Source organism: Girardinichthys multiradiatus, chromosome 5, assembly GCF_021462225.1.
Source record: "Girardinichthys multiradiatus isolate DD_20200921_A chromosome 5, DD_fGirMul_XY1, whole genome shotgun sequence".
NCBI lineage: Eukaryota > Metazoa > Chordata > Actinopteri > Cyprinodontiformes > Goodeidae > Girardinichthys > Girardinichthys multiradiatus.
The window spans coordinates 14,300,706-14,320,317 of NC_061798.1; the positions used below are offsets into that span (position 1 = coordinate 14,300,706).

At 41.7% G+C, this 19,612-nt stretch overlaps 1 protein-coding gene across 2 annotated transcripts; it reads left to right on the forward strand.

The window, feature by feature from the left end:
• Window positions 1-3,155: 3,155 nt before the first annotated feature.
• wfs1a (Wolfram syndrome 1a (wolframin)) lies at window positions 3,156-19,387 on the forward strand. Of its 2 annotated transcripts, none has more exons than XM_047365782.1 (12): window positions 3,156-3,249; window positions 5,231-5,748; window positions 7,422-7,501; window positions 14,919-15,063; window positions 15,147-15,320; window positions 15,505-15,582; window positions 15,665-15,804; window positions 15,888-16,007; window positions 16,121-16,366; window positions 16,452-16,730; window positions 17,820-17,983; window positions 18,082-19,387. In XM_047365782.1, exons 2-12 carry the CDS (start codon window positions 5,235-5,237, stop codon window positions 19,271-19,273), a joined length of 3,132 nt encoding a protein of 1,043 aa, XP_047221738.1. In that variant the 5' UTR covers window positions 3,156-3,249; window positions 5,231-5,234; the 3' UTR covers window positions 19,274-19,387. The 2 variants fall into 2 exon arrangements, with proteins under 2 accessions (XP_047221738.1, XP_047221739.1); XM_047365783.1 differs by having other exon boundaries at window positions 7,428-7,501.
• The last annotated feature ends 225 nt before the right edge of the window (window positions 19,388-19,612 follow it).

The window sequence follows — 19,612 nt, forward strand, 5'->3', positions numbered from 1 at the left end:
TTATAAAGGAAGGAGGACAGGTAGAGCAGATGAGGTGAAATTAGGGAGTTGGCAGGGAAGGAGCAGGTGAAAACAATCCTCCTAAAAGTGGCAGCACAGAACAAGCAAACAGAGATTATGCAGATAACCAATACAGAATCATAACAAAAGCAAGTTAATTTAAACAGGGAACTAAATTCAACAAAATCAAGAGCCTTGGAAATCATGAAGTTGTTAATCAAGTCATCACTGTTCATCAAAATATCTTCAAACCCATCTATGCTTCACAGAGAACACAGAAGCAGAGCCAATCTGATCTTTAAACCTAGTACTGTAGGTTCATGATCCTACTGGATTACATACTACATAAAGCAGATCTCTCCTAAACTTGTATGCTTTACTTGTACTTTTTTTCTAAGGCCCCCATAAAACCTAATCCCACTTTTTCCTGCAACTATTGAGTATGTTATTTCTGCCTTGAAATAATATTAATATATTCATTTTATATTTTATACAAGATTTGCACCCTTAAAGTGGTAAAATGCATGTGACAAACCAAGTTGAAAAGCAGGAAAATATTTATTAAGATGAATGTTGACCTCCGAAAAAGTCAAATGATGAAAGCTGGACCCAAACCAATTATCGGCTCGTACCAAATGTAATTGAATAATTGTAATGAAACATGACAATTGAACTCATGAAAGTTAAAGAAACCTTAGCACCAACAGTAAGAATAATTAGTAACAAAACAAGCCAAAGTTGAGAAATGAGCTTAACTAATTCTACAAGCTCACAAATAAAACTAATACATTTAAAAAAATGTAATAAACAAATTGTAAATTAGCCCATGAATGTGCTGACATGAATAAAAAAAAATAAGTATAAATCAGCAAACTATACCAAACAAGAATGCATGAAGGTTGCCAACTTTAATGTAGTGTGGCCATGAATGTGGCCCTGACAAATGATCTGTCATGACATGACTTTATGTACAATTTTAATTAATTTATATAGGACCATTATGCTCTATTGTGCATTTGAACTACCAGTAAAAGTCCTGAAATGATTTTATTGCCTAGTAACTATTGACTGTTTCTGCCTTGACATGACTTAATTTATTAAAAATTTATATTGCATTTTTCAAAATACCATAAAAAACTGTCACATCTGTGTGTTTCATTTAACCTCCTAAAATGCATTAAATTATTTAACAACAATTATTCATGTGTGAGCATCACATCTTCCAACATCTCCGGGTCAGTTTTGCTGCCCACATGGTCCATGTGGAGCGGAGCCACACTTGATTAAATTCACTGTTTGACTTGAAACCCTGAAATCCCCTTAAATACAGGTCCTTCTCAAAATATTAGCATATTGTGATAAAGTTCATTATTTTCCATAATGTCATGATGAAAATTTAACATTCATATATTTTAGATTCATTGCACACTAACTGAAATATTTCAGGTCTTTTATTGTCTTAATACGGATGATTTTGGCATACAGCTCATGAAAACCCAAAATTCCTATCTCACAAAATTAGCATATTTCATCCGACCAATAAAAGAAAAGTGTTTTTAATACAAAAAACGTCAACCTTCAAATAATCATGTACAGTTATGCACTCAATACTTGGTCAGGAATCCTTTTGCAGAAATGACTGCTTCAATGCGGCGTGGCATGGAGGCAATCAGCCTGTGGCACTGCTGAGGTCTTATGGAGGCCCAGGATGCTTCGATAGCGGCCTTTAGCTCATCCAGAGTGTTGGGTCTTGAGTCTCTCAACGTTCTCTTCACAATATCCCACAGATTCTCTATGGGGTTCAGGTCAGGAGAGTTGGCAGGCCAATTGAGCACAGTGATACCATGATCAGTAAACCATTTACCAGTGGTTTTGGCACTGTGAGCAGGTGCCAGGTCGTGCTGAAAAATGAAATCTTCATCTCCATAAAGCTTTTCAGCAGATGGAAGCATGAAGTGCTCCAAAATCTCCTGATAGCTAGCTGCATTGACCCTGCCCTTGATAAAACACAGTGGACCAACACCAGCAGCTGACACGGCACCCCAGACCATCACTGACTGTGGGTACTTGACACTGGACTTCTGGCATTTTGGCATTTCCTTCTCCCCAGTCTTCCTCCAGACTCTGGCACCTTGATTTCCGAATGACATGCAGAATTTGCTTTCATCCGAAAAAAGTACTTTGGACCACTGAGCAACAGTCCAGTGCTGCTTCTTTGTAGCCCAGGTCAGGCGCTTCTGCCGCTGTTTCTGGTTCAAAAGTGGCTTGACCTGGGGAATGCGGCACCTGTAGCCCATTTCCTGCACACGCCTGTGCACGGTGGCTCTGGATGTTTCTACTCCAGACTCAGTCCACTGCTTTCGCAGGTCCCCCAAGGTCTGGAATCGGCCCTTCTCCACAATCTTCCTCAGGGTCCGGTCACCTCTTCTTGTTGTGCAGCGTTTTCTGCCACACTTTTTCCTTCCCACAGACTTCCCACTGAGGTGCCTTGATACAGCACTCTGGGAACAGCCTATTCGTTCAGAAATTTCTTTCTGTATCTTACCCTCTTGCTTGAGGGTGTCAATAGTTGCCTTCTGGACAGCAGTCAGGTCGGCAGTCTTACCCATGATTGGGGTTTTGATGATTAGGTTCATAGCTCGTTTAGAGACCCTTTTAATGATATGCTAATTTTGTGAGATAGGAATTTTGGGTTTTCATGAGCTGTATGCCAAAATCATCCGTATTAAGACAATAAAAGACCTGAAATATTTCAGTTAGTGTGCGATGAATCTAAAATATATGAATGTTAAATTTTCATCATGACATTATGGAAAATAATGAACTTTATCACAATATGCTAATATTTTGAGAAGGACCTGTAGTAACTATTGCAAAGCTTTAAAGCACACAGCTCTATCAGGCCTTAGCTACCAAAACTTACAAGGATTAATATGTGCTGGTCTATTTCTGCTTTGTTTCTTCCAAATAGAGGGAATTTAATGCAACTGTGGGAATCATAAGTGAAGGAAGATATTATATATTCACAAAACCTGTTACTAATCAAATAATTTACCGTTTTAATTGCACTTCATTGCACTTTCTCATGTGGGAGAGCCTATTTCAGTCGTGGGTGGGTCATACAGTTGTTGTTTATAGACCAGTCTGACAGCAGCCTGTGAGTGTCTTATTACTGGGATCCTTCTTGTGCGTACTGGGCATGGAATGAAATATATGAATCCCGGAGGGCTGATTGTGCTGATTTAGTTGGTAAGTAAGGGTTCTGTTTGATATTGTGAGTCGGTTTTGGTGCCATGGTCAGCCTTTTACATTGAGTTGTGTTTATATGTGAAGTATTGTGTAAATATTGTTAATTTATGTCATTCAGTTCACTAAGTGAAACACATTATATATATTAATTACACACAAACTGATGTTTTCAAGCCTTCATTTCTTTTAATTATGAGGATTTTCTGCTTACAGCTAATGAAAACACGACCATTATAAACCATTATCACACCATTATAAAAAAGAAAATTAAATACAGTAATGTGGGCTTAATGAAATGTATATTTTAAACCTGCTTAAAGGTTAATATTTTCAAAAGATAAGCCTAATAGGAACACATATTTTAATCTAATGGATATGACTGTATATAGTACTGTTTTCAATATAGCCCTCAAAATGTTAAATATGTACAGGGGTTGGACAATGAAACCGAAACACCTGGTTTTAGACCACAATAATTTATTAGTATGATGTAGGGCCTCCTTTTGCGGCCAATACAGCATCAATTCATCTTGGGAATGACATATACAAGTCCTGTACAGTGGTCAGAGGGATTTTAAGTCATTCTTCTGGCAGGATAGTGGCCAGGTCACTACGTGATACTGGTGGAGGAAAACGTTTCCTGACTCGCTCCTCCAAAACACCCCAAAGTAGCTCAATAATATTTAGATCTGGTGACTGTGCAGGCCATGGGAGATGTTCAACTTCACTTTCATGTTCATCAAACCAATCTTTCACCAGTCTTGCTGTGTGTATTGGTGCATTGTCATCCTGATACACGGCACCACCTTCAGGATACAATGTTTGAACCATTGGATGCACATGGTCCTCAAGAATGGTTCGGTAGTCCTTGGCAGTGACGCGCCCATCTAGCACAAGTACTGGGCCAAGGGAATGCCATGATATGGCAGCCCAAACCATCACTGATCCACCCCCAGGCTTCACTCTGGGCATGCAACAGTCTGGGTGGTACGCTTCTTTGGGGCTTCTCCACACCGTAACTCTCCCGGATGTGGGGAAAACAGTAAAGGTGGACTCATCAGAGAACAATACATGTTTCACATTATCCACAGCCCAAGATTTGCGCTCCTTGCACCATTGAAACCGACGTTTGGCATTGGCATGAGTGACCAAAAGTTTGGCTATAGCAGCCCGGCCATGTATATTATCCCTGTGGATCTCCCGACGAACAGTTCTGGTGGAAACAGGAGAGTTGAGGTGCACATTTAATTCTGCCATGATTTGGGCAGCTGTGGTTTTATGTTTTTTGGATACAATCCGGGTTAGCACTCGAATATCCCTTTCAGACAGCTTCCTCTTGCATCCACAGTTAATCCTGTTGGATGTGGTTCATCCTTTATAGTGGTATGCTGACATTACCCTGGATACCGTGGCTCTTGATACATCACAAAGACTTGCTGTCTTGGTCACAAATGCGACAGCAAGACATGCATCAACAATTTGTCCTCTTTTGAACTCTGGTATGTCACCCATAATGTTGTGTGTATTTCAATATTTTGAGTAAAACTGTGCTCTTACCCTGCTAATTGAACCTTCACACTTTGCTCTTACTGGTGCAATGTGCAATCAATGAAGACTGGCTACCAGGCTGGTCCAATTTAGCCATGAAACCTCCCACACTAAAATGACAGGTGTTTCAGTTTCATTGTCCAATCCCTGTAGTACATTTGCTTTAAGTGCATACTTTTGCAATGAGTTGATATTAAATATAGCCACAAAAAACAACTTAATGTTTCTTACCAAGCCAAAAACATCTCCATTTTCAGTCAGAAGATACTAGATTTTAAAAGAGAATTTGATTAAAAAAGCCTTCGGACTAAGAATTCCCCTATTGCATATTCTAGCTATTCTAGCTATTTTGTGACACAGACCATCTATTTGAAACAAAACTAAAAATATTACACCATTATATCATAAAACATTCTCACACTGTTTTGTGTAGGAAAATGGATAAGGATTCACCATCTCCACCCTCCTCTGTCAGCACCACTGCTTCATGCCCTGTCCTGAAGGGACCTTCTCTACTCACACAGATTCATTCTGCCCCCATGTCTAATAACCCTGCTGCATCTTCTCAGCCTGATCATTCAACATCTTCCTCAAATCACAGACAATCATCTGATTCTTCTTCATTACCGACACAACGTGTTCATCTGGATAAATCAAAGCCAGTCTCTTTAGCTGCATCTGTGTCCTTAGAACCCTCCTCTGGTGAAATAGCCGAAAAACCTCAACCTGCTTCTTTTAGCATTTCTGCCTCTGTAATGTCCAACATGTCATCTCCGAAGTTCGGTTCTGCCTCTCCATCTAGCTCTGGCTCCAATACTTTGACTGATTCCATCAATTCCCCCTCTGGAGCTGTCTCAACTAAATGCAGCTTTGCCTCTGTTGCCAAGCGGGTGATAATGCAGGAGAGACTCAGGAAAGCAGAGCAAGAGGATGCAGACGATGAAGAGGATGGTGAGAATCCATTCAAGTTAAGTTAGAGATGTATTAACTAACAAAGCTGTGCAGATTAATTCTTCAGTTTATGAAACAGAGGGATGGATAAAAAAATCCCCCCATTATAGAGAAACAATCTACCAAGTTGTTTATTTCGATCAACATGAAACAGTTTGGGCTATACTTTTTTTTATTTGTTGTTAATATTTACACATTAGAATGCTGGTATTAATCATTCCTCAACATTTGGCCAATACTTGCACACATCTAAATCAATTTCACACTGTTTTTCCTAAAGACAAAACTCACTGATGATTATATTTGTGACCCAGTAAAAATATTGAATTAAGACAGCCCTGCAGCTCACTTTCTTTGCCCATTTCCATGCATACAGACTTACCAGACTAAAATACCTGATTCATTAGGAGATGAACCATCATATGTCTACATGTTTAGGCTGGTGCGCCTATTAATTTGATTCACAAAACAACATTCTTTGAGGATGATTTAAAAACACCCTGATTGTTTCCATTAAGAGCTTTCCAATGCACACAATGTAAGTCTAAATCTGTGAAGTATATTTATGTATCATGAAATATCTGTAGAACTAGTTATCAGTGACTCAATTAGTCAATACATTTTGATTTACAGAGTGCCTTTCATATAATCAAATGTAGCACAAAGCTCTTTCCTGGAGAGCATGAAGAACAAACCACAATCTAATGAATATAATCCAGCATAGTAGTAAAAACTAGATACAAAGATAAGACATTAGGATTAAAATTAAAATGACGTGGAATAAAATGTATATGAATCATAAACAGATTACAATAAATGAAACATTAAACCACAGAAATGAAATAAAATAAAATATTAAGGCTTAAGGAAATACCAGTCTAAAGGCATTTTTTGCTTTTCGTTTGAATCCATCAATGTAAAAATGCAGACTTCTTTGCTTCCCTGTGGCTCACAGATCTGTTCTTATCCATCCATTGATGTTCTACCCATTTGATCCTTGCAGGGCGTTTCCTTCTCTTTCGATCAATGGGCGATAAACAAGTTATTCCCTAGACAGTCCTTCACAAGGCAACACAAAATCTAACACGCATGTTTTTGGATGGTGGGAGGAAGCTGGAATACCTGGAGAGAACCCATACATGCTCAGGGAGAACATGCAAACTCTGCACAAGAAGGCCTTGTCCATGATTCTAACCCAGGACAATTTTTTTATTTAGAGGTTGCGATACTTAACCTATATTATAGTTGAAGACTTCTGGAAGTGAAACCTAACTGCAGACCCTTCTAGTTGATTATGCGCTTTATACATAAGAATCTTTGACATTTGACATGAAGAGAAGAAATGTTTGTGATGGAGCTTGCTGCAGACATAGGACCAATTTATATAAATAACAAGTACAGTTATGACATTGGAGCTCTCTGGTCAATAAATTGCTCATGCCCTTAAACTTTGTCACAATATAGTTTTTAAGGCAGGCAGATGTGTTTAAAGTTTCACAGTTTCAGATCAAATCCACCTTTCAGCTTTTTTGATCTTGAGTCACAAATGTGACTTCAGAATAATCAATAGTAAGTATCTGTTAGGAGATCCTATCAACTGACTCATAAAGAAAATGTTTTGATTGAACTGAACAGATTTTTATGATTATTAACTTTGTCTGTTGTCATTTGAGATGAAGAATCAGAAGAAGACCTGAGTGTGGAGCAGATGGAGGCGAAGGCCAACACTGGTGATGCTAGAGCTCAGAGCCGGGTGAACACACACATGCACATGGACACACACACACACACACACATTGTGGCATTATTGTCAGTCCTGCTGGAGGACTCAGTCTTGGTGTGTTTCTATTTTCTGCTGCTCGCAAGATGATCCCCGGGTTCCACTCCACTACGCAACACTTTGTCCTGCAAATAAATCATTAGGAAAACAAAATCTGTGTTGCAGAATATGATGAAGTTGCATAAATGGTCAAAATCTAAAATCATAAGTCACAAACAAAATGAACAGCAGATGGTGTGTGTGTGTGTGTGTGTGTGTGTGTGTGTGTGTGTGTGTGTGTGTGTGTGTGTGTGTGTGTGTGTGTGTGTTCGTGTGTGGGTGTGTGTTCGTGTGTGTGTGTGTGTGTGTCCGTGTGTGTGTCCGTGTGTGTGTTAAGAAGCCTTTTAGACACACCAGTACATGCAGCTGCAGATTGACACCTGAGTTCCACCAAAGTCTCATGTATCACAAGGCATAACGTCCATTATAAAGCATATGCACCAATGTTTATTGTTACTTTGTAAAATTTGACCTGTTTTTTGTACATTTATGTGCAAGATTTGATAACACTCTGTGTGGAATAGTTTTTTTATCTGCTTCAGAACTCCTTTACAGGGAGCGGACACATTTGATAATAACTGTGTGTGAAGAAAGTTATGTGTAGATGGTTAAGATTAGAAAAGTGTCACTTGATATATCTTGTCTTCCGTCTTCAGCTCTCAGCTGCCCCTGTTAGTTAACCAAGACAGAGACACACACAGCAATAGGACTGCCGCATTCTGGATTTGGTTGTCATTTCTTTTCATGGTACTGACATAGGTAACAGAAACAATGCTGAGAACCAACAAAGTTCTCTTTCTATATCACCCTTTGCACTTATGGACATCCCTGAAAAGGATGTGATAAAATGTTTGAAATAAACTCATATTTTATTGCAGTAGCACAAGGTCACACTAAAAAATCACTGGAACATCCAGTTAACACCTCCACAAAATGTTACTGAAATGTTTTTGTGTAATTAGTAATCCAAGACTTCCTGTTTCTTTGAGGTATAAATATATAAAATATGACATGACAAACAGGCCACTTTTCAAAATGGAAGACTGCCATTTTTTAAAATGTTTAACGTAAAATTTGGTTCCTGCAGTAAAAAAATCACTTTGTTTTAACAAGTGATTTTTAACACATCTTCAGCAGGGGTACTAATCATTGTGCAGGGTGTAATAAATGCAGCTGACCTCAGGAGTTCTACTGGAGAATCTACTGGAGTTTCAGGAAATTGTCTATTTTCCTTTTAGAATGCTGTAAACACAACTTTTTTTGGTTCTTGATCTTGAGCTATTTATTTATCAATTTATATATTTTATTTATTTATTTACTTACTTATTTAGTTATTTATTTGTCTATTTATAACTCTCCAAATTTGCTTATACCAACCTGTGAATCCTTAAAATCATTAAAGTCAATCAAAAATGAAGTTTCTTTCACTGTTACCTTGCCATTATAAAGTTTTGTCAAACTAAATGAGTAAACCCTTTTTTAAAAAAAAGCTAGTTTTAATGAATTGTATTAACAGATTGTCTTGATTTTATAAATGCTCTAAATGTGATTAAAAACTGCACCAAATCTCAAGTTTAATAAAGCATTTTTAGTTATAGTTGCGTTTTTTTCAAAGCAGAATGCATGTGTGTGAATGGGAGGGAGCTGAAATGATTAGTTAATTGAAGTGGATACATTTAAATACCTGTGTTAAACTATTCAAAGCAGCCAGCTTTGCACAGGGGAGAGAAAGAAAAGAGTGTGGGCAAAGTGCAATAGCTCAAGATGAGCATCAGGGGTGATTTGTGATGAAAGGACGAGATCTATTATTATATATGGTTTGAGCCTTAACTAAAAGACAGCATATAGAGTTGGAGGTTGTATAATTCAGGGTATTAAAATTTTTATTTTGAGGGACCAAAATAGAGGGTTAATGTGACGGATGAGGCAACAGAAAAGAAGCAGCAGACAGGGTGAGACAGCAATCCCTTAAAAAAGTGGCTGACAGATGAGGTTTTAATTTTATTCCAAATACAAAAGTTTTTATTATTTCTGTCAGATAATTTTCTGCTGCATTGTATCCAATTTCCCTTTTATTTTTCTAAAATGAAAAATGGCTGTATGTTTCAAACTGCTTTTCGTCTGTGATCAGTCATGTTCTTTGATGTTTCATGTTCACTATCAACTTGAATCATCACTTAGCTTAACGCAGTTTAACAAAATTACAGATGTAGCCTCTTCATACTCGTACTCGTACTCATCGTCTTCCACTTTATCTGGGACCGGGTCGCAGGGGCAGCAGACTCAGCAGAGACACCCAGACGTCCCTCTCCCCAGAAACCTTCTCCAGCTCCTCCAGGTGGAGCCCAAGGTGTTCCCAGACCAGGCGAAAGACATAGTCCCTCCAGCGTGTTCTGGGCCGTCCCCTGGGCCTCCTCCTGGTGGGACGTGCCTGGAACACCTCCCAAGCAGGCATCCGGTATAGATACCAGAGCCACTTCAACTGGCTCCTCTCAATGTAGTGGAGCAGCAGCTCTACTCCTAGCCCCTCCCGGATGCTGAGCTCCTCACCCTATCTCTAAGGGAGTGCCCGGCCACCCTACGGAAGAAGCTCATTTCAGCCGCTTCTTTTCGGGATCTCATTCTTTCGGTCATGACCCAAAGTTCATGGCCATAGGTGAGGGTAGGAACATAGACCGACCGGTAAATCGAGAGCTTTCTCTCTCTTCACCACAACGGACCGGCACAGCGCCCCCATTACTGTGGCAGCCGCACCGATCCGTCTGTCGATCTCCTGCTCCATTCTTCCCTCACTCGTGAACAAGACCCCGAGATACTTAAACTCCTCCACTTGAGGCAGGAACTCCCCTCCAACCTGGAGAGGACAAGCCACCCTTTTCCGGTCGAGAATCATGGTGTCGGACTTGGAGGAGCTGATCGTCAACCCAGCCGCTTCACACTTGGCTGCAAATTGCCCCAGTGCATGCTGTAGGTCTTGGCTAGAGGGGGCCAGCAGGACCATGTCATCTGCAAAAAGAAGAGATGAAATCCACTGGTCCCCAAACCAGACCCCTTCCGGCCCTTGGCTGCGCCTAGAAATCCTGTCCATAAAAGTTATGAACAGGACCGGAGACAAAGGGCAGCCCTGCCGGAGTCTAACATGCACCGGGAACAGGTCCGACTTAGTGCCGACAATGCGGACCAAACTCCTGCTCCGCTCGTACAGGGACCGGATGGCCCCTATTAAAGGGCCCTCAATTCCATACTCCTGGAGCACCCCACACAGGGCACCACGAGGGACACAGTCGATTGCCTTCTCCAGGTCCACAAAACCCATGTGGACCGGTTGGGCAAACTCCCATGAACCCTCGTGTACCCTGAAGAGGGTATAGAGTTGGTCCAGTGTTCCACGGCTGGGACGAAAGCCACACTGCTCCTCCTAAGGCTGAGGTTCGACTATTGGCTGGACTCTCCTCTCAAATATCTTGGCGTGGGCCTTACCAGGGAGGCTGAGGAGTGTGATCCCCCTGTAGTTGGAACACACCCTCTGGTCACCCTTCTTATGACGGGGGACCACCACCCCAGTCTGCCAATCCAGAGTCACTGTCCCCAACCGCCACACAATGTTGAAGAGGCGTGTCAGCCATAACAGTCCCACCACATCCAGAGACTTGAGATACTCAGGGCGGATCTCATCCACCCCCGAAGCCCTGCTACCGCGGAGCTTTTTAATAACCTCGCTTTATTAACCTCGCTGACTTCAGCCTGGGTGATGAAAGAGTCCAACCCCGAGTCCCCAGCCTCTGCTTCCACCAGGGAATGCGTGATGGCAGGATTGAGGAGATCCTCGAAGTCCTCCTTCCACTGCCTGATAATGTCCCCAGTCAAGGTCAGCAGCTTCCCACCCCCACTGTAAACAGTGTTGGCGAAGCACTGCTTCCCCCTCATGAGGCCAACTGGTACTCCTTCTCCACGACCTCACCGAACTCCTCCCAGGCCCGAGTTTTTGCCTCTGCCACAGCCCGGGCTGCGGCACGCTTGGCCCCACGGTACCCGTCAGCCGCCTCAGCAGTCCCACAAACCAACCACAGCTGATAGGACTCCGTCTTCAGTTTGACAGCGTCCCTTACTGCCGGTGTCCACCACCGGGTTCAGGGATTGCCGCCGCGACAGGCACCGCGGACCTTACGGCCGCAGCTACAGGCAGCAGCATTGACAATAGATGTGGAGAACATGGTCCACTTGGACTCTGTTGGGATTATGAATCAGAGAATATTATTTAATATTTAAATATTTTATCAAATAATATTTAGGTCTGTTAAGGGTTGCCCTGTGAATACCAGCCCAGTAAGGCGATGGTATTAGGACAAAATAGAAAGGTGTGAGACGAGCTCTGACATTATTGAACAGCATAAACTCTGCACACACACATGGAATGAATTCACACAATTTCTTAAAATACAAGAATTTATTAACAAAAAAAGTCAAACATATTTCAATCAACAAACTCTTTACTATGCTAAAACAATCCAACTAAAGTACCAAGCAGAATTAAGGAATAACGAAGACTAATGGGCTATGTATAATATAAACAAGTTGATTAAAGATGATTGAAAATCATGACCAAAACACTGATGCAACATTACCATGAAATGTTTATGTTTGAGAACCAAGGATTATCTTGAAGAATCTGGGAATGAAGTTAAGTTAGTCTTGGAACCAACTTAGGCAACCATTCACAATGCAAGATCAGATAAAATATTATTTTAATAAAATAATGTTTTAAATAATGATCTGCTGAATAAAACCAACCTTCTGGATGATCATTTCTCAACGGTGTCTCATTAGCTGCCTTTATTTATTAAAATAATATTTGAAGAAATATAATTATGGGTATATTTTGGAAACAGCCAAATCTTTCTGGAGAAATTTAGTAAAGTGATGTTAGGGACACATTATTTACTAGCTTGAAACCTAACAACCTTTCTGGGTAAATATTATTTGGCAGCAAGCACATGTCCTTAGCTGTTAGCAGTTGAAGCTAGCAAAGAAGCTGCTAGCTTAGCACCAGATTCAAACACACACCTTTAAAAATACCGTTAATAAAAGGGTTAAAATGCATGAGCGCGGACGGCGCCTTATGATCAATCTTCTGTTTAAAATCTCCCTTTAATAAAGTTTGTCTTAACTTTAAAAACACACAAAGAACACAACTTGAGCACGTGTGCTGCAGAGAGTCTGCAAGCACTAAGATAGCTGAGTTCAACACAAACAAAACCAAACTTCATAAAATGAAAAACTTTTAGATCATTTCAATCTAAATCACTTCTATATTATTCTGCTCTGCCCAAACCTAACCTCATGAACTGTGGTGAGGAACGTTGTCCAAGCGGTGATGAAGTTTGAAGAGAGCTCTGTGAACAAAGCGTTAGCTTCCAGCTAACCTCCGTAGCTCTGGCTGGAAGACAGATAATTCTGTCTGCTGACAACACTGCACGTTAACTGCCGTAATGCGGCAAAAACCGCTTCACTTGGCTTGTAGAGACAGCGTCTCTGCAGGGATTTCTCTGGGGCATCGTTTCCTTCTGCAGGCCTCAGAGAGAAAGTCAAGCCAGGCGCGTACCTTAATTCCGGTTTTTATGAACGAATACACAAACAGTTATTCACTCATACTTAACTTGTGCATATGATCGTGTGATCTTATGACACTCTTGGATCCTGTTGAAGAGTTATGTCTTTTTGCCAGCAAAGAGACATCAGCGCGCTTGTCTCCCCTATCCGGTCCCTTTCGAAGGCTGTGTGAAAGAGGGCAACAGCTGTGCTTTTATTTGGGCAGTGGTGTCACAGGAAGTCCGCGGTTTCCAGTTTCCTGGCTGTGCCTGAAGAAGGTTAATGCACTTTATTTTGAAAAGTTCCAGAAGAGTTTGTACCGGAGTTTTAATGTTGAAATCCATGGCTGGGTCCCAACAACTCTATATCTCCAACATCCCCTGGAATCTGGTCAAAGCTCTCCCGGAGGTGGGAGTTGAATACAGCCCTGGCTGAGGGCTCTGCCAGACATTCCCAGAAGACCCTCACTATGTGCTTGGGCCTCCCAAGTCTGTCCGACTTTCTTCTCTTCCAGCGGATCCAACTTACTACCAGGTGGTGATCAGTGGACAGCTCAGCCCCTCTTGTCACCCCAGTGTCCAAAACATGCGGCCAAAGGTCTGTAGACACGACAGCAAAGTCGTTCATCGACCTCCTGCCTAGGGTGTCCTGGTGCCAAGTGCACTGATGAACAACCTTATGCTTGAACGTGGTGTTCATTATGGACAATCCGTGACTAGCACAGAAGTCCAATAACGAAACACCACTCGGATTCAGATCGGGGAGGCCATTCCTCCCAATCACGCCTCTCCAGGTGTCACTGTCATTTTCCCGCGTGGTCCCCCAGCAGAATAATGTAGCACCCCCGATAGGGACGGCAAGAAGGCTAGGTACTCTGCACTACCGCTTGGCCCGTGGGCCGAAACGACAGTCGGAGACCTGTCCCCAACCTGAATGTGCAGGGATGACCCTCTCATCCACTGGGGTAAACCCCATCTCGTTCAGGCTTGGCCCGGCCGGGTCCCGCGAGGAGCAACTAAGAGCCTCTTTATGTTTTGCATAAAAAAATCAAGAAGTTGTTCCTTAAGGATAATCAAGGTGGAAATTTGTTGTTTCACTGAGGTTTGAATGTAACATTTTCTGTTAGTCCAGTCCAGTCCAGTTGGAGGAGAATTTTATTGCCTTTGTAACCGCAGCGTCATAAGTTAATTTGTAGATATATGCTGTCACTGATCATCCTGCAAGATTGATGTATATTTGCTGGTAGTCAAAATCCTCTGAATATCTGCAAATCAGACATCTTTCCTGACAACTATGGCTAATCACAAAGCATCTAGGAAGGAAAACCGTTATAAGTTCAAACCACACAGAACAGTTGTATTTATACTGAAAAAAGTCCACAAAGATAGATTACTAATTAGGTGACCTCTGAAGGATTAAAATTGATTTTACTTTGGGTAATCAAAGTAAATGTAGCTAAACAGTAATTATTTTCCTTTTACCTCACTACACTATGTTATGTTGGGCTATTAAATAAAATCCCATTAAAATACATTAAGTCTCAGAATAGCAATGTGACAAAGGGTGGAAAAGTTTAAGGGATTAGAATACTTGTATAGCACAAGGCATTATAATGAAGTTATGGTAAGACAAGCTTTCATAGACCTGTAAAGCCATCCTTGTCTGTACATCTTAACAATTGAGTTCCTGTTGTGAAGGAAGGACCTGTAAACTTTCTCCAAAAACTGCAACCAAAGTAACCCCCGCCCCGCTTACCTTTCAGTTGGGTCAGCACTTCTTAATCCTTGCTGAAGAGAAAGACACAGATCTTAACAACCGCCTGGCAGTAAACTGGCTGATCAAAGCAGCTAAACAGGGTAAACAGTCTGCAACAAGACTTCTTCAGCGCTGTTGGATCCAGAAAAAAGGTTAACCATACTAAATTAATCATATTTGGTTTGGCGTCTTTGTGTAGGCAATTTAACTACAACTCTTCTCTATGTTCTGCCAGGAATAACTCCAGAAAATGAGGCTGATGTGCGCAAGTTGTCAAAAGAGGGCAGGTTTGAGATGGCAGTACGCAAAGCAGCCATGATGATGTACTGGAGGCTCAACCCAGACAGGAAGAAGAAGGTGGCTTTCTCTGAGCTTCTGCAAAATGTCAGCCAGGTCAATGCAGTGCCAGGTAGGTGACAGACACAGTTAGAGCCTGTTTTACATTGTGGCAGCAGTTGTGTCGGGTGTGCTTCTCAGAGTGCTCCATCATGCAATAACAAATGTTAGCTATTTCAATATTTGTTGCTGTCTGCAAGTATCCCATTGCATGTTGGCATCTATTCACTGGTATTGTGCGTATTTCTCACCATCAGGGGGCACAGCAAGCAAAATCCCTGTCCCAACCTCGGGCCAGACCCAGAAAGTATTAGAGAACATGGTCAGCAATGACAGTAGGTATACAAATAAAAAAAACTGAGAAAAACTACAAAGTGCTGTATTCGTTTGTTTAATTGTCTGTTATGGACTTTACAGCTAAACAGCTGGTGGACCTGGATGACTTTGTTGAGATGACAAAAAAGTATGCACAAGGTATTGTCCCTACTGTCTCTCAAAATGGCAGCCAAGCAACATCAAAAACTGAAAGTCCTGCACTGCCAGACAGTGGAATGAAGGTAAAGCTGCCCTTTTCCTAATAACTCCATTTATTAGTATTTGTGCGATGATGACACTGTGCTTGTCTGATTATGTATCAAAGGACAAGTCAGAGGTAGTCCCGAAAGAGCATAAGAAAACCCGGAAACATTCTTGGAGCTTCGGGTATGGTGGGATGATGCCAGATGCCAAGCAGACCAATGTCATGAAGTCACACTTGATGGTATTATGACTGAGAGAATGTGTAAAGAGTTTATTTGTTCTAGTCAATTTTACTTTCAGACTATTGTTTTGTACATGAAACTTCACGTCCTTCTGTCTGCCTGTCGGCCTCAGATGCTGCAGTACCCACTCCATGCAGTTATTGAGATGAAGGAGCACCTCTTCGACTGGGCATCGAAGGCAGGCGTCCAGTGGTTGAGCACGCTCATCCCCACACAGCATGTCAATGCCCTCATTTTCTTCTTCATCATCAGCAACCTGACTGTTGACCTCTTTGCTTTTGTCATACCCCTGCTCGTCTTTTACCTCTCCTTCATCGCCATGATTATCTGCACTCTAAGGATTTTCCAGAGCAGCAAGGTTAATTTAAGAATTTCCTCTTTCTCAAAGGTGTATGTATTTATTTCAATCAAATGACTGAACAACCTTTACTCCTTCATTCCAGACTTGGGAGAACTTTAGAGCCCTGACATCTTTGCTGACTCGTTTTGAACCCGGTCTTGACGTGGAGCAGGCAGAGACCAACTTTGGTTGGAACAACTTGGAACAATACCTTTATTTTATCTTTTCCGTCTTCTTTGTCATTTTCTCCTTCCCTGTTGCTGACAAGAAATGGATCCCCTGTTCTGAGCTCTCCACTGTGGCCATCTTCTTCACAGCTCTCGGCTACCACAGCCTCAGCCCAGCCGCAGCAGCATATGCACGCCAGGCTATATTCATAGAGGTATCTGACATCAGGATAAAAGAATTGAAATCACACTTTTCATATTAACTGCAAGTGTGTTTTATGTCTACTGGTGACCTTCAAAGTAACAATCTCAAATTCAGATTGATCTGCCATTGTTTCATCTATATCTTGAGTCAGACATTTTATTTTTACTAATTGAGAAGTTATTTGGTTAATTGGCCACTAGCTCAATATACCACTGCACTCTATCAATCCCACCTTGAACTTTTCCAAATTTGGTCGCTTTAAATTGTAATAGATGCAAGGTTCTAAGAGAAGATTAGAGAATAAAAAGCATCATAAAGCATCATTACAGATAATTGGACATCCCAAAAACGTTTTATCCATCATCAGGAAATGCAAAGCATATGAAACTGCAAACCTACTAAGACATTGCTGCCTAAACAGGCATTTCAAAGAAGCAGCCAAAAGGCCCATGTCCGCTTTGGAGGAGCTACGGAGATCCAAAGTTCAAGTGGGAGAATCTGTAAATAGGGCAATTATTATTCAAGCATTTCACAAATATGATCTTTGTAGAAGAGTGGCATGAAGAAAACCTTTGCTGAAAGCCAGATGAAGTCCAGTTTATATTTTGCCGCCAGCCATACAGAGGATGTGGCAAACTGGCGGAGGAAGGTGCTCCAGTCAGATGAGACCAAATTTAAACCAACATAGAAAACTCTATTGGTGGTAGGCTGATGCACTGAACACACCATCCTGGTGCATGTTGGAACATGGTGGTAGCAGCATCATGGTATGGAGATGCTTTTCTTCAACAGGGACAGGGAAGCTTGTCAGAGTTAATGGTAATATGGATTGAGATAAATAGTGGAAAATCCATGATGAAAACCTGTTTGAGACTGCAAACCCAGTAGATGTTTACCTTTCAGCAGAACAACAACCCTTTAACATATATCTAGATCTACAATGTAAAGGTTTAGATCAAAGCATGTTTATATGTTAGAATGGCTGAGTCATGTCCAGACCTAAATCCTGAGGCAAATCCTAAAAATCTTTGGCAAAAATTGAAATTGAGATATGTAGTGCTTTTTATTTTAGTAAGAAAATGTTCTGTATCCATTTCAGGTTGCCTCAAATCTGTGTTGCCTGACACAATTACTGCCAAAGAACATGACGGGATTTCGTTTTCTTGGACACACGTTTATGACAGTACCACTTGGGGAATCTGTGGTGCTGAAGCTCAGCATCCCTTGTCTTCTGTATGTCTACTTGTTCTACTTGTTTTTCAGGTGAGTGTAGACAAACTGAACATTTGTGCCACGGGGCTGCCCTGCCTGGTTTGCAATTACTAATTATATGCATTTATCTTTCTTTGTACTCCCCTTAGCATGGCAAGAACCCGTGGATTTCGGGGGACCTACTGCTTTTTTATTCCATACCTTGTGTGCTTCATGTGGTGTGAGTTTTCAGTGATCCTCCTTCAAAACTCCTCTGCTGTTGGATTAATCCGCACATGCGTGGCATACTTCCTCTTCCTGTTTGCACTCCCTGTTTTGGTGTTTGGCCTTGCCATCATGATGTTCATCCAGCTCTTCAAGTGGTTCATCGAGCTAGAGTTGACAAAGATGATTGTGACCCTGGTGATATGCGCGATCCCTGTCACTTTGCGGCTCTGGACACGGTTCAGCACATCTATTTTGGATGTTTTCCGCTCATTCATGCAGTGGGGTCCAGTCAAATTCATCTTACTTTGCATTTCCATGGTGATCCTGTTGTTCTCGGTTTATGTTTATCACACAGAGGGACAGAAGGTGTACAACTCCACCATGACATGGAACCAGTACAGTCAGGTCTGTGGGCCTCCAGCATGGGAAAGCAAAGGCATGGCCCAAACACAGATCTTCTGCAGCCACCTGCAAGGGCACAGAGTCACCTGGACTGGGCGCTATAGGCATGTCCGCATTGCTGAGACAGAGAATGGAGCGCAGTCTGTCATTAATATGCTGCCAGTGTTTATTGGGGACTGGATGCGCTGCTTGTATGGTGAGACATATCCCAGATGTGAGCCAAAGAATATAACACTGGCAAACCCAACAGCAGCAGAAATGGCAAACATTTCTTCACCTGCTCCAGTTTCTCTGGCCACCCTGCTTCGAATGCAAGAAGAGGAGGAGTTGTGTCAAATTAAAGCTTTGGCCAAACACTCCTGCCATGTCAAGCGTTTTGACAGCTACCGATTTGAGGTGACAGTGGGAATAATCCAGGATGGAAGTTCAGGAGCAGAGGACACAGCCAGAGATATAATCCTAATGGCCAGCAATGAGTTTAGACAAGTTCTGCTTAATCTGAGACCTGGTAACATAGTGGAGTTCAGTACTAAGTTGGATGGCCGTTTAGGAGCAAAGGCTCCAGCATTTGAGCTCAAGGCAATCCACTGCCTTGACTGTGCTTCTTCATGGCTCACTGGAGGCAGGCAGGTGAAGATTGAGAGAGACTTCAGGCGAACCACAATTAGAGCCTTGAAGTTTGCATTTGACTTTTTCTTCTCACCGTTCCTGTCAGCAAACATCCGTACCTGAGAGAAAATAGGAAACAGGAAATCTTAACTTATAATGGCTTAACTGAATCTCTTTAACCATCTTCTCTTCTAATGGGATTTTCAAATCTAATTAAAGAAATGGCTTGCAGATTGATGGAATGTGGATTAACAGACCATGCACATGTACTGTCACTTGATAACCGCACATGTGGAGCACTGCTACAGAATCACCGTAACTGAAATATCGCAGCAATGATCCAGTAATAACGTTACGTGATCTCTTGCAACACTAGACACTTCTGACACTGAAACGGCCTGACCTTATTTCTGATTAATCCAACTAATCTTTAACTGACCAATGGGGGTAACTCATAGAACA

Excerpts from the sequence above, each read along its gene's own strand:
- wfs1a (XM_047365782.1), top strand. The coding sequence starts at position 5,235 with ATGGATAAGGATTCACCATCTCCACCCTCCTCTGTCAGCACCACTGCT. Across the intron at positions 7,502-14,918 it reads ATGCTAGAGCTCAGAGCCGG|TTGGGTCAGCACTTCTTAAT; the intron begins GTGAACACACAC and ends CTTACCTTTCAG. Across the intron at positions 15,321-15,504 it reads CCAGGTCAATGCAGTGCCAG|GGGGCACAGCAAGCAAAATC; the intron begins GTAGGTGACAGA and ends TCTCACCATCAG.